This window comes from Lates calcarifer, linkage group LG17 (genome assembly GCF_001640805.2).
Source record: "Lates calcarifer isolate ASB-BC8 linkage group LG17, TLL_Latcal_v3, whole genome shotgun sequence".
Classification (NCBI taxonomy): Eukaryota; Metazoa; Chordata; class Actinopteri; family Centropomidae; genus Lates; species Lates calcarifer.
The window spans coordinates 18,188,222-18,204,000 of NC_066849.1; the positions used below are offsets into that span (position 1 = coordinate 18,188,222).

Below are 15,779 nucleotides of genomic sequence, written 5' to 3' on the forward strand. Positions count from 1 at the left end.
TTATTCTCTAACTCTGCATTTAAGGCTTCATTAATTTTGGAAGACTGTCCTTTTATAGGTTGTTTGTGCAAGCAACTTATTACAGCTCATAGATACGTTTTATTAGTTAGGAAGTCAGGTGATGTTGTTATATGGCAGCAAGTTTACGTTGTGGATTGACACTGGTTCTATAACCTTTATTATTGTAACCATGACTACTCTAGGTCCTGAAGTTAATAATTTGACACGTAGATCTGTCACGTAGAGTTGCCCTGTGCCGACACCTAGTTTTTTGTCTTTTTTTTTTATTTCAGTGGATATTACACTGATAATGTGCATATACCTAAATACATTTATGTTTAATTAAATTACATTAAAACTAACTGAGACACAGCAAAAGTGCAGGTGAGGTATTATTTCAGCAAATTATGAGGCCTACTGGTGGGTTTCTGGTCAAAATGTAATATGCTGCAATACGTAGTGTGCTCTGTGGCCAGTGGAAAGACGACAAACAGTCAATGCACAGTGAGGGGAGGAATGTGGGGGTTAAAAAGAGTCCACATTCTGCCCCAGGTCCTTCCAGTGGGTTGATCTGGTCCTGACCTTGTGTAGTGGTCTATTTAAAACATTAATCTGCAGAGCAGGAAGTGATCATATCTTTCAGTTAAATGTACAATGTCTCCCTCTGAAATGGTGGACATAGAAAGTATAAAGTCTAACAAAATGTAAATACTTTACAAGTACGTCACAATTGTACTCGAGTCAATTTACCAGTTTCTTTCCACCCCAGGCGACTTTTTTATTAAAAATTCAACATTTAAAATCTTCGTGGATCATTGCCCAGTACATAAAAGAGGAGGTGAAAACATGATGAGCCATCAATATTCCACTTGATCCAGTGTATTATATATATTTTATTCTCAGGGGAGAGCCTCAGAATCAGACACCAGAGATATGGACGAGTATAAACTGGATGGCAGGACTTTCAACTTTCATCAGTGGACTCAAAGGCTGAAACAACCGAGGTTATGAATACCTGAGTAATAGGACATGAGCTGTGGTTTGTTTTGTTGGAAAATATCTGATAACTTTGCTCTTACAAATACACTCAAAACAAAGTTATTAAAAAACTATTGCCTTTTAATGTGAGCAGTTTATTTTTCTACTGACTCACTGAAGTTACTCATTAAAATGATATACGCGCTGTCATATGTTAACAGTCAGGGGTGCTCCTCAGATTTTTGCACATGATGTTCAGTTTAGTCATCACGAGGAGTAATACTGGGCTTGTGAACACAGTTGCATAATGTCCTCTGTGACTCGGGGGGAGATTTGTCAAGTCTGAGAAAATAGCCCTGATGAAGTCACAGTGATTGTCCGGGATTATCTTGGCTTCGGCTCGAGACATGGGCTGTGTCCAGAATCACTCTCTATTTACTATACAGTGCACTACAGTTACTGTACGTCATTTTATTTGAGTGTACAGTGAAGCTGCTGCTTCAGTTTTGACGGGCCTCTGTGGATGGCAGTGAGTTCACCACTTTGGTCCACACTGAAATATCTCAACAACTATTTGATGGATTGCCATGAAATTTAGCAGAATTATTTCGTGCTCCCCAGAGGATGAGTCCTTACTTACTGTGGTGATCCCCTGACTTTTGCTTTTCACGATTTACGTTACATTTATATATTACTATATTGTCTTCTCAGTTAAGGTGGTTGAGGTGGATGACAATCAAAGCCCCCAGCTGTCACACCAGAGACCAGGGTTTGCAGTTTGGTTTAGAGAAACAAAAGCACTTCAAATATAAATGTAGATGAACATGAAAATGTAATGTCACTGTGAACTTTTTTGGTACAGTCTTTCTTTAACTTTAACCAGGAGCTCAGAGTGACCATAAAAAGCATGTGATGATGCTGCAGTCACTACAGGTGGGCCTTGTACTGCATGACCAGATATTTTGGTGGAAAACAAATATGTTGTGTGTAAACATTTTACTGTTTACTGATATGAAATCAACACCCAAATACGTAAATTAACAATTTTTCCTTATTATGTCAAATAGAAAACATAACATGGTCACAACTTTGCAGTTGGAAATTAGTTGTATATAAGCGTAATTTCTAGAAGACAGTTGACCAGATGGATTTACATAAAATTTTGTTTAGACATTCATGGTTCACAGAAGATGAATTCAGTTTATTTTGGTAACTTTTCCCTTTAGACATTCCCGTCAGCTTCATTTTACTGCTAATTAGCAAATGTTAGCATGATATCCACTAAACATCAGCACGTTAGTATTGTTATCATTAGTATTTCCACATTAAGCTGCAGAGTATTAGTCACATTTTAATCTGTCTCTTGTGAGTGCCCCAGCTTAAAGGAAATGTGACACTAAACCACTGGAGTTTCCCTTTAATAATAAATGATACATGAATAATGAAGTGCAAAATACGACAGGATGTGTGTGAGATATACATTTTGTCCTAAAGCAAAAAAGCAGCGGTTGTGCTAAAAGTGGTATACATGTGGCGTTACATAACATCATCATCAAGAGTTTAAGGATTTCTGGAGCAAGATGTTCTCTCTCTCTGATGAGTTTATGAATGTTCGTGCATCAAAATCCTCTCAAGTTAAAGCTTTAACAGTTGTTTTGTTTTTTAAACCGCTTTTTTAGAATTTCTGGTTTGTCTCAACCATCCTTCCTGCAGAAGTTTTCAGCGCGCTCTATATTTTTTGGCAGTGAGAGAGACGCTTACTTCAGCTGTTATTTTAAGAGAATACCAACCAAAGTCTTTCCTTAAGGGAAACACATGACCTCACACTCATCCCCCAAGAGGGAAAGCAACATGTAGTGACTATATTTCCAATTAGTTCCTGTCTAGTCCTCTACAAGAGTTCCCATGTATTTGAGCCTCCCAGCGGATGTTAATATATCACCAGTGAGTCTGCAGCCTGACCTTTGACTCTGAGAAATTTCGTCCGTGAGTCGAACCAAGCGGCGGGGTCAGAGCAGAGACACACTCCCAGCAGGTGAGGTGGTCAAACATTTTCTCCTTTACAAATTCATCTCACAGCGTCCTTAAATCTTTTCTGTCTTTGATTCATTCTTTGATTTTCTCTGCATCAACCTCTCTGACTTTTCTTTCTGACAAGCTGGACTGGATTCAGCCTGCTCTTTTGCAGCCAACTGCTGTGACAGTCGCATTGTTTTCACAGGGATCCCAAGGCCCCCCAGCTTTGAATTTCCAAACAGACGTCGTCATGATGGAGATGGAGCAGACGACTGGAAGTTGTCCTGCCCCGGGCCAAGCTGCTGTCAGGACCTGGATCCCCTCCAGCACAAGAGGTACAAGCATTTAGCTGCTGTAGACTGTCAGGATTCATTCTCAGAGAAAAAAAAGTTCAGAGATGTGCCTTTCCTGACAAAGACTTTGACCTGTGACCTGAGAAAAACCTTTCAAAACCTGCTGAATATACAGTTTCTTCCCTTTTCTTTGGATGCAGTTGGATAAGCTTCAATCCTTTCATTTCTACTGATGACATAATTGCAGGAAAATACCAAAAGACAGTTTTGTCTGATCAGAAATCAGCTGTTTCCCAACAAAATTGTTAATTTTATTCTTTACTCACATCACCTTATTTTTAAGTAAAACTTTAAAAAGAGACAATTACATAACTAAAGTATCTGAGATTTCAAATCCCACCAGAATTTTATTTTTCTGTGATTATTCTGTAATGACTGAGAGACTAAAGATGTATTGAGGCAGAAAGCAAAGTGAATTTTATATCTTGTATCGTTTGTGTGAATTTTACCGCTTATCAGTTTTTGCAGTTTACGTTTTTTAGCCTCCATTATTTTCCTTCAGTCTCTCTCCTGTCATGTCTCATCTTGGGATATGTGCTGAATTAAAAAAAAATCAGCTGCATCAGTTCATATCACCCTGGGTGAATTCACATTTTACTTCTTCTTTTTCCACTGACTTTGTACGCAGTCGTACCACCTCTACAACTCGCTCTAAATTACACGGTAAAAGTCAGGATATCTTTGTCTCTGCTGTTTTCATTTTGACCCTTCCTTTATGAATGTGTCTCTTATGAGTCCCCTTAGCTTTATGACAGTGGATTCACTCTGTAAATGTGAACTCTGAATATATGACATGTCATTTCAAATGGATATTAGATATCCTGTACACTGTGTAACAGAGAGTGTTTCTAAACAGTTTGTCCCCTTGTCCACTCTGGGACAGCGAGTTTGTTAGTATCTGATGGGAAACGGGAACGTTTTCAGGTAAGACTGTTTGTTTTGTTCCTCCATGTTACTTGATCTTTGCTGGACGGCGTCCAGCTGTTCCAGCTGTTCGAGAAGCACATTGTTGATGCCACTTGTTATACAGTAGCCTCTTACTGGAAATCCTTTAACACATTTCCAACATGTGAAGCAGAATAAATGTCAGTTTATCTTGTGTAAATTAGAGCTCACATTTCTCCAAAAACCCCATCTCCTCTTGTATTTACATTTGCAAAAACAGCTGTTTAGTGAACAGCATGATGGACTGTCAGAGAAGCTTTGAAAATGTAAACCTTGCATAATCTTTTTTTTACACACTTCTCAGATTTGTTAATCATTAGCCATCATGAGAAATTATGGTTTTATTAAAATATGATCACTTTGGGTGAGATTATACTCCAGTCCTGTGTCTATAAAAACAGCAGAACACCTGCAGTAGTCAAAGTTTGATGATAAAATACTCAAGCAACAATTGTAAAAGGTCATAAAGTATCCCGGAATCAGATTCTGAGCACTCATCGTACTTTGGCTGGTTTTTGAGTTTAGAGTTACATGTTGATTTATAGCGTATACCTCTCGACACTTGATATCACAAATTACTTAAGAGGAAGAAGTTCAGTGGGAGCGAGTTTTAAAGTTTGTGAGTTAAAACTTCTGAGGTATGAGCTGCTCAAGTGTGGAGTGAGGTGTGACCAACAGTTGCCTGGATGACGTTATTGACAAAATGAGGCATTTTAATGAACATATCTACCAAGTCACAAAATTAAAATTAGTTATTGTTTTCTTACAATTACAAAAATTGTGGTCTATGGCACAAGACGGTATGTGTTTAATTTATTAAACATTAACAGTAACATTTAAAGCCTGAGTGTGGGACTTTTTAAGGCCCAGTCCAAACAAGTTCACACTGCTGATTAAGCCTTTCAGCTTCAGGTAAATCCCTCTATATTTTACAGTATACCGCAGTTTAAATTTGGTGTCTGTGGTGACACAGGTGGTGATGCCACAGCAGTGACGGGGTTGCCAGAGCTGAAAAGGGAAGTTTAGTGATTGAGACAGAGTGGGCTACAGCAGCTCGGAGTGTGGAGGAAAACCCTAGGAAGCATCCAGGAAAAGTTTCTGATGCTCCAGATAAAAAAGAGTTCAGAGGAAAGACGATTAACGGAAAGAAAAGTGATTGACGGCGAGGACAAACACAGACTGTGTTTACTCACTGCCAGCTCCACACTACAACATTGTGCTATTTATAAAACACAACATGTCAGATTTTGTCTGAGATTGAACGATAACGTCAAAGACTGTCAACTGGTGACCAAGATGGAGGCAGGAATTTCATATTTAACCCAAGAAATAATAAAAATAAACTATTTATAAACTGGAAACCTGAACTATAGAAGGGTTAAAAAACAACTCTTAACAGTTCTTTAAAAAGCAGACATAGTAGAGTTGCACAATATTCTTTGTGGTGCAGGTCTTTTCATTCCTCTTCACAAAAAGCCAATGTGGACTTTAAATGTGGCACTTTTTCTAATAAGATATGAAATTTTGTAATGTTCCAAGTTTTTTAAAAGGCTGAAAGAACAGAATTGAAGGTGAATTAAGGAGTAAAACATAAAACAATGCAGTGATGTACCAACACAGGAATGCGTCCACTGTTTGAACTGTATCATGTATCCTCCAGGCTTTTACTGCAGTTTATTTTGCCAACTCAGTCGTCTCCAGAGCTTCTCCAAATAACAGGAAAGAGATTTGTTGTTCAGTTATCTGTCTCTGGAGGTAGCTGAGGTTGAATTTATAACCCACCCACATCAGAAACACCACATCTACCAGACCAGCGACAAACAGGCACATTGGTTCATGCCTAAGTGAAATTATAACGCTGGGGTTTTACGGGCTCATTAGAAAAAGGAACAATTTTTTTGTTATTTTTGCTGTGTATTTGGCTTGTTCCAATCACCAACTTACAGGTCTGACTTTGACTGACCATTATTTTGTACTGGACTGTTCAACGCAGGCGTGTAACCTACGTATTTGAGTTTAACATTAAACTAAACCATGACTAAAAGCCAGTAAACTGTTACACAACACACATGAAACTGTTTAAGAGCCGACCTTTGTTACATCAACACATACTTACGTTTCCATCGTCACTAAATTACCTGTTTTCATTCCAGGAAATGAAGTGAAACATTGACCAAGGATCAGTCAAACACTCGCTCAGCGATTTGCTTACGCACACAGAACATTCAGAACATATAAAGACTCACATATTTGTACTGCTCATCAATATACAAACACACACACAAATATGTAAATCTAAACATGAGTGCAAACATATTAAAAACACAAATACACATGAACTATGATTAAAGTATGACACACAAACAGTATTAAAACTGTTAATTAACACAAATATACACAGACACATATTTCCTTGCTCTCACAGATATTTATTCTCATAGTCTGACCCTTTATCTCCTCTCCATATGTTTCCCAGGAGCCACCAGGACACCCAGCGACACCACCACCCGTTTTCACGGAGATGGCGTTCGGTACAAAGCCAAGCTCATCGGCGTGGACCCGGTGCCCGACGCCCAGGGGGACAAGATGTGTTGGGACTCCATGATGAAACTAAAGGTAGCCAGTCCTCCACTGCCAAAATAAACGTACCTCTGTCTCCTCTTGATTAAAAATGGTTGATTATGTGTGATATGATCTTCTTGTCCTCTACGTATGCAGTTGTTTTATCAGAGAGAAAATTTAAAATAAACACCAGACTTCTGGTATCATACGACGAGTGAGATTAAAATCTGTCGTCAGTGGTTGTTATGACCTGGAGTGATTTGTTTTCAGAGGCCAGTATTTAATTCAAACCATTGCACCAAGGTTCTGTTTTCTACAAAGCCCCTCTAATGATGAAGGAAAAAAAATATTGCGTGGCCATGAGTTAATAACACATGGGAATGAGATCCTATAGAGTAGCGCAGGGATGACATATTTTCTACAATCTCCAGAAGTAAAAAGCTAATGTTAGGTTATAAACCAACTATGCCACAATCGCATGATGTTAATGTCACCTCCACCAAGCTTGTTGATTTAACATGTTTACCTCTTCTACAACAGCCTCTTGTTCCTGCACGTTATTAGCTCGTGGCCAAGCAATATTTTTTGTCACCAGAGGGACTCCATAGTCTATCGACTCATGTCTTTAAACCAGACTGAAATATCTCAATGACTATTAGAGGGATTGCTGTGAAATTTTGTAGACAGACATTTATGGCTCTCAGATGATAAAAGAATTCAGAGAGAGAGAGAGTATCACTTCTCTGACTTTCCTCAAACATGATGTTTGTGTTGCTTGTGTGTCATCCAAGGATAAATAAACAGCTTTACCTGATGTCTGAGTTTCCCTCATCTCCAGTTTCCTCCCTCGTACACACTTCTACATCCAGGATCTCATCCAAACTGTGTTTTTTCCCTCCTTTTTTGGTCTTTTCAAGCACCAATAGCTCCGTGGTCATTGTGTATGTTTTGGTATAAGAGCACATTTGGTGTTCTTGTGGGGTGTGCAGGGTCGTTTTCCAGCCATTCATTGCGTCGTCCAGTGTATTTACTGATGCTCCTTCCTGAAAGCTGAGGGAAACAATCTTTACACATATGTGCTTTACCAGCGTTCGTAGGTTTCAGCTATTTTTCAGGTGTGGGAGGTAGTAACAAATAGCACTTGTTAACGAAGACCAAATTTGACCTCAATCATGGGTACTTTCCCCTGGATTAGGAGCTACGTGTGAATGAACTGGTTTTCTCAGACAGAAAAGGATTTGTGGGAAATTTCCTGCAGAGGAGATAGAGTTTCTGAGTTTCTGATATATCTGACATCTCACTGACTCCTGACACGTCAGCGACTTCAGACGCTCTTCTCTCTCAGGACTTTGCATGAATCAGTTGCAGTTCATATTTAATAGTATGCAACTGCCTTAAACTGCCTATTAAAAATAGTCATGGTCCATAGGGACTGAACACTTCTCAGGGAACTGGTGGTGAGCCCACTGGTGTGTGTGACCTCTATTTCAGCATTTCTTTCATTGGTCTTCCTGAAAAAATTATGTGTGTTCCCGATAAGTTGCCTCAAGAAACTGAAACCTCCGTTTAATAACATTTACGACAACAGAAAAAAGCTACAAACATGGCGATGCCGGTACTTAAGTCATCGTAACTTGGTCTTGTCCATATACATTAAACTCAGTTGAACTTCTCCAGTGTTCAGTCCTGCTGTTATTACAGACTTGTGTCAGCTAACCAAAACCCCTTGACTCCCTCATGGATTCCTGGATGTGACATTTAGCCTGTGAATGTTTAAGGCTTATGGGAATTAACGTTTGTTTAAGGATGCTAAAATTAGCGTCCTTAAACAAAATTAGTGTCCTTAAACAAACATTCAGCAGATCACAACAGATCATTCCTCAGAAGACTTCTGTCCTTACGTGAACACATACTAAAGTGAGCAGGAATGTTTCAAGACTGTATTTTTGGTTGTCAACGTAGTTATAAATGTCAGCGGGATTTGGAACAAAACCTGGAAATTCTGGTTTCACTTACACTCTCTACAGAACAGGTCACAACTGCTAACCTTATGTAAATATGTAAATAAATAAATACCACAGTGGATGTGCTTTAATGTAACATGTAACTCTACAAACGATGTGCTAAATCTTGGCTTCAGAAGTAGACTAACTGTTTCCGTCTGTAAACTGTAAGCTAGTTAGCCAGACATGCTAAGTATTGCAGCTTATGGTTAGAACAGACAACGACACGGTTTAATACATCCCCAACACTCTTGCAGTTGTTTTTGTTTGTTTTGTTTTACACATAAAATCTACACAATTATCATCAGTGTAAACCTTAATTAACATTAACAGTAATTTACCCCACTGTTTTTTTAATTAAATTCAGATGAGAAATCTTACTGTAGCTCATTGTAATCTGTATTTTCTGTTCATCTTTGCCTTGACACTTTCTGTCACTTGCTCTGTGTGCATGTGTGTGTGTGTCTGTTTTAGGGATTTGAGGCAGCAGCAAGGAGGCAGGGGAAACACAAGCAGAGAGTTTGGCTGAAGGTTTCCTCCGCTGGCCTGAAAATCCTGGATGAGAGGACTGGGGTGCGTCACATCCACTTAAACTCTCCCAACTGTCTGTCTTCACTTTTTCCCCAGTGTGATGTCCTATAGTTGTAGCGCCTCCCTCAGGTTGATGGTTAATCTGGTTAATTTATTCCATGCAGCCACAACAACCATAATGGTTTCCCAGTGAGTAAAGGCTTTCCCAGGAATATGACATTAAATCCACAGAGCATTTGCATTCTTATTTAGTTTTATTTACCAAAACCAGACAATCACCATGGCTCCTTCTGGAGAAAAAGCTGAACATTTTACTAGCTAACATTTTACTTAACTTGCTTTTGAGTTTCCTGTTAAAGGAAGAGAAATGAGGAAGCAGTGTTTCCCATGTGAAATTAATACTGTGCTTTATGTGGAAGTTGGTGTTTGGAGATGATTTAAGTTTTGGTTCCACATCTGCCCCTATTTTGGTTTGATTTCTGGTTCAGGTGTTTGTTGTAAAGATCACTAGCATCGTAAATTCTTGCCTCCACTGAACTGTTCTGTATATTCATGCCTCACTTAACAAGCTAAATTTCAACAAATTGATTTTCTGCTCCTACAAACATACTCTTACAGGATTCAAATGTTGTTTTAAGGCCAAGAGACAATAATCAGGTAAAGAACCAAGTTACAGAAAAACTAAAAGTCAAACTGCCAAACTCAACAAACAGAAAGTATTTGATATAAGCATTTATGGCCATAACATCTAATTTCCCCTTTTTTCTTGCAGTAATGGTAGTTTTCTCTTCCCTCCATTATTGCTGAGTGGTGGTGCAGTGGTTTGATATGTTGTAAACACAACTAAAAGCTTCAAACCCTCTTTATTATCTGCTCTTCAGGCTGTGCTTCATGACCACGAGAGGAGCAGGATCAGCTCTTTGACAAAAGACGAGTCAGACCCCAGAGCTCTGGCCTACATCTACCAACACGAAGACACTTACAGCCTCTTCTACATCAAGACGGCGAACCTGGTAACAACGCACAGGACTCAAAGGGGAACGGACATTTTATAACTTTACGTGAAAAATGAGAAAAGCTTGAGTAAACATGATTACCGGGAAATATGTACCTGAAAAGATATAAAAGAAACATAATTTATATATATATATATATATATATATATATATATATATATATATATATATATAGATGGATAGTAAACAAGCATGGAAGGAACAACCAAACCTAATTTTACAAGAAAAATAAGAGGCAAGAGCCTGGAAGACGTTGTAATCGGTCCTTGAAAAGCCTTGGCCATGCAGAAAGAAAAAAACATAAGTAAAAGTCCCAAATACACAATAGTACGAAGCATGTTTTGGCGTCGTCAAGATAACGTCCCATTCTTGTTGATACTTTTTCGAGCCTTCTGGCACTCAGTTGCTTTCCAGGTGACGTCATTTAACTCAGTGAGGGTTCAGGGTTTAGGTCTTGGGGGGAACATTAGGAATGGGCCCAAGACTTTTTTAACACTCAGCTGAAATAACAAGCTTTCTTCAACCTCAACTAAGTGCATCCTTTAATTAAAAGCAGTTGTAGTTGTATTGCAAAAGCAGATTTGTTAAATGTTTTGCAGATTACGGTCTGTTAAGGTTAATTTCATTGGAGAAATTTCAGACGAAGGGCATTGCTGCATAAAAACAGTTTCACAATAACAAAAGTTTCACAATAAAACACATTCATTAAGAACATTACATAGGAGCACACATGCAGACACAAGCCTGAGATTTAAAAAATAGCCAAGCAACTTAATCGCAAATCCATTCACTGTGTTAAAACCTGCAAGAATTTTAGTCATACATCCTGAAGCACTCATACTGTAGTTAATAAATTACTGAGGTCAAGTGTTAATTCATGAACAGTAACCTGCTCTTGCTGTATCTGAGCGACTCCCTACACTTCTGTCTCTCCTCCAGAATTAATTTCAGCTGCTGTTAAATTGCTCTCTATCATTAGAGTGAAAGTTTTTTGAGTCATTGCCGTTAAAAACCTGAGAGGAGACATGAACATTTTCCTCACATTTGCAACCCAGTACATTGTACATTTGACCCTGCAGCGGAAGTGTTTGGGTCACAGTTTGATGTTTTTATCTGGGTTCATCAGGCAGATCCAGTCCTCGCTGACATCAAGGAGGTTTGTCAGAGTGTGGACCAAGAGTCACCACAGGAATCTGCAGAGGCACCTGCTCAAGTCAGAGAAAATCATTGGGTTTATCAGAATTTAGTTTTTTCTTGTCAACGCTACATTTTGAGTTTCGTTTCCTCTTGTTTTCCAGATCAGCTCTTTACTGGTTCTAAATGAGAGTTCAGCTCCTCCACCTGAGGTAAATCAACAAAAAAACAAAATCTTTTGTGATCTCTTCATTTACTTAAGTCTTCATCGTTTGAATATACTCACTGTTATTTTCAGAGACCAGCTTTAGAGGATGTCTTCAGTCCACGGCCAGACTCTTCACCGGGACTGAACCAGGTAAACGACGACACAACATTTCGATATGTGGATGTTTTAATCTTCTGTGTGTCACAGAATGAGGGTGCTTCACCCACCACTGTCAAAAGTCAAAAGCCTGTTAGTTAGCAGCTCACCTTCTAAGAAACAAACAAGAGGAGTTGACGCAGAATTTCTATGTTATTTAAATTTGTATTTTATCTCTATGGTTTGTCATTTGTGTCCATCAACGTTTAACCAGTCAGCGAACATTATACTCCATTCCTGATCTCTCTGAATTTTCAAATATTAAAAATACAAACTAACATGTTTTCTGTTTCTGTGTCTGCAGGTCTCCTCCACTAATGAGCTGATGGAGGTTTTCTCTGTCCAGTCGGAAGCGCCGCTGACACCCACCCAGAGCCCATGTATCAGTCAGCTAGGTAAAATCGAGCAAAGACCTGACATGGGGATGTATTTGCCCTGAGCTAAGTCTGGCAGGTTTTCCTCTTATTTGACCTCAGCACCTCAGCAATCTAGTTGAGCTGAGGTGACTTTATTGCCGTGAGCACATAGCGCAGCAGGATGATGTTACAACATTCAACACAAAAATACTGACAATAAAACCATCAGATAGATAAGAGCTTATTGAAACAGAAATGACAGATAAGCTAAAAACATATGTCTGAACGTCCTCCCAGAGGGTGTGTCACACAGCCTGGGTGGAAGGTACCTGTGCCTCCTGTGCTTTGTTGTTTGGTCTTTCTTCCATACTTTGCTTAATATTTTAAATCACAGCAGGTATGTTTTTCTCTTTACATATAAAACACAATCCCAGCAGTGTGTTTTCCACAGATGTTTATGAACAGCCAACAAACACATCACACACAAAAATGAAACCATGAGTCTTTTGGGGGCTTTTTTAAATTCTTGACTTATGTTGACAAATGTATTTTTTTCTCTTTTTTCATCGCAAATGTTCTGAAACAAACATTGGTTAAATAGCACGATTATCTAAAGCCAGCTACTTCAGGTTTTAATTTGATTCATTTTAGAGATGGACTGTTTGAACATTCTTGTTTTTTTGGAGGTTGGTGACGTAAAGACACGTAAAAACATGACATATAAAGCCTCAAAATAAATTGTTAGTATAGCCTCAGTCCTTATTGCCATCACATCAAAGGGAGGATTCATGCAAAGATCAAACTGCCACCACTTCCGTCCTTTTGACGCTGTTGGCATCTCATTCATCTTTATACAATCAGAGAATCAACACCTCTGCATTGTCTTAACACACATCACACTTTGGTATTGAGCCTGTGGTTAAATCTAAACAAGATGGTATAAGTGCTGTGGAGCCTAAAACTTCATTCATGTCTTTACAGAAAATGAAATAACATAAACTAAACATCTAGTCCACTAACATGCTGTTTATCATACAATAAAAACATTTATCCTCATGTTTCATTATAATTACACATTATTATTTGGCCAAAATAGGTACTGAAAACTCAAAATTATGCTTAATATACATTACTGTAATATACATAATAATACATACTGTGATAAATGTAAAATCTCAGGCAATTTGATATATACATGCTGTACACTGATTCCCAACAGCTCTCAGGCTCCTGCTCTTAAACTGACCTCCGCCCTTTGATATAGAAATGCAAGAGAAAAGGCACTTTTCCCTGAATGTACACTGTATTTTCCCATGATCACTCTGTGTAAGTCCATGTCATTACTGGTCACGATACCATAATTCCCATGTTGCTGCTGACAAAGAGAGTTGATAAAGGGTTTAAATTACATTTTAATGCCATGTAAGCAGAGGAATGTGCAGTGTTTATTGTTTATCAGTGGTGGAATAAATAAGGGGCAGCAGTAGCAGTAGTATCAGTTCATTGGTTGTTATTTAACCATGATAATGATTGTTCCCTAAACTTAAGTGACTCTGCTAAATATAACTACACATGAGCTTTACTGTCTGTGAGATGCAAAAGCAGTGTCACAGAGAGAAGTCACGTTAGAAAAGGGTGGATCAGTTTGTTATTAAGCATCTGAGGTTTGACAACATTGCAACTAATGATTATTTTATTTACTTTTATTATTTTATTAACTGTTCCTGTTGATTGTTTTTGTAAATTGATCAATTCAGTTAGTCATTGAAATGTCATAAGAAATAGAAATGCAACAGTTGAAAACTCAAAGATATTCAATGTACGGTGATGTAAAACAGAAAAAAAAATCTTAAAATGTAAGAGGCTGGAAGTTTTCATGATAAATAACTTAAAGGAATAGTTCACCATTTTGGAAAATAATGCTTATTTGCTTTCCTGCCAAGGATTACCCAGACAAAAGATTACATCAGCTTAGTATAAAGACTGGAGACAAGGGGGAAACAGCTAGCGTGGCTCTGTCCAGTTTTAAAAACTATAAACCTCAACAGTTAACACTTTATATCTCTCTCTCTCTTTTTTTTAAATAGTTTAAAAAGTTAGCCAGATTCCTGTTTACTATAAAGTGCACTTCATTTAGTAACTACTGTTTTAATTGAATGTGTAACTAATTTATTCACGATCAACACTAATATATTGCACATAAACATGACAAGATGATATTTTATCCGGTTGCAGACTGTGACCAGACATTGATATTGTATATACAACCAGAGCAGAGAGTTTTAAAGACTCACTTCACTTTATCTCCTACTTTTCTCACAGAGTCTCCACAGCCCACGCTCTCCCCCTCTCAGATCCTCTCCATGTTCCCCACACAGCCACTAGGGGGCTCTCCATACTCCTCTCCCCCATACTCTCCCACTGCCGCCATGCCCTGGGGCCAGAGCAGCCCTCTGGGAAACCAGTGGGGACGTCCAGCTGTGGCGCCGTGGCCAACCATGCACCACGGCGGCATGGCAGCGTGGGCACCGTCAGGCATCACAGCGCCCCCTGCAGGCGGCCGCACTGAGGCTCACGGCGTCGTGACCTCTCAGCCAGGGGTCATGTGGGGAGGAAACACACCCACTTCACCCACCACCATCAATGGGTACCCCACCCCTTTAAACTCTGTCCATGCCCCGAGTGGGACAACAGGAGTTCAGCAGTCAGCGCCACCTAGTTTGAACAATGATCTCCTCCTGTGATGATTCCACAACAACAACTTTATTCAAACAATAAATGACAACATTTCAAAAACTTTAGCTCCTGTAATGACAATAATAATAATAATTAACACAGCTTGATGACTTTTGGAGTAATCTTGTGTTATAGTGCGTTGTGAATCTCTCTTGAGTCCAGTGAGAATTTAACTGCTATTTTGTTTTTAACTTGTTTGTAATTTCTGTGTTTGGCCACTGGCTGGAAGGAGTGGATTAACTTTTAGAGACAAGACTGTCTATATAAATTAGTATTAGGAGCTGGTATTATTTATTTAACCACTGCCACCAACATATACAGTAAACCACTGCTCCTCAAGAACAAATTTCCTTTTACTGCATGAATCTGGGCGTTCACTTCTTATTTAACTTGTGTAAATAATCAAATATCTGTGTTGTTATTCAAGACAAATGGAAGATTAAATCAATTAAACACAGACAGTCAGAGTTACAGTATCTGGTGTCCTGACATTAACTATCTGTTTAAACTGGAAAATACAATGTTTTCATCCAAAACAGAAAAGTTTCACTGCTGCTGTTTCTCATTAAATGTGTTAATAATAATCTTATTTCAGTTCTCCTGCAGTACGCTCTGTTTTATCTGATATATGAAAATGACTTTTCCTGTGTTTATGTTACTTTCTGTATCAAATCAGCTATAATCTGTTGTTTTGTCTAAAAAGTTTCCTTCAGTTTTTCTCATATTCTGTACTATGGGTTTTCTGGGGAGTTTTCTACTCATACAGATGCTGTACAAACTGTCCC

General features: G+C 38.6%; 1 protein-coding gene across 1 annotated transcript; it reads left to right on the forward strand.

Moving 5' to 3' along the window:
* The first annotated feature begins 2,977 nt into the window (after positions 1-2,977).
* Positions 2,978-15,592, forward strand: LOC108877433 (disabled homolog 1). Its single transcript, XM_018667469.2, has 10 exons — positions 2,978-3,013; positions 3,200-3,329; positions 6,769-6,908; positions 9,332-9,430; positions 10,270-10,401; positions 11,531-11,617; positions 11,703-11,750; positions 11,837-11,896; positions 12,207-12,297; positions 14,581-15,592. The coding sequence occupies exons 2-10, from the start codon at positions 3,245-3,247 to the stop codon at positions 15,000-15,002; spliced, it is 1,164 nt and encodes a 387-aa protein (XP_018522985.1). The 5' UTR covers positions 2,978-3,013; positions 3,200-3,244; the 3' UTR covers positions 15,003-15,592.
* The last annotated feature ends 187 nt before the right edge of the window (positions 15,593-15,779 follow it).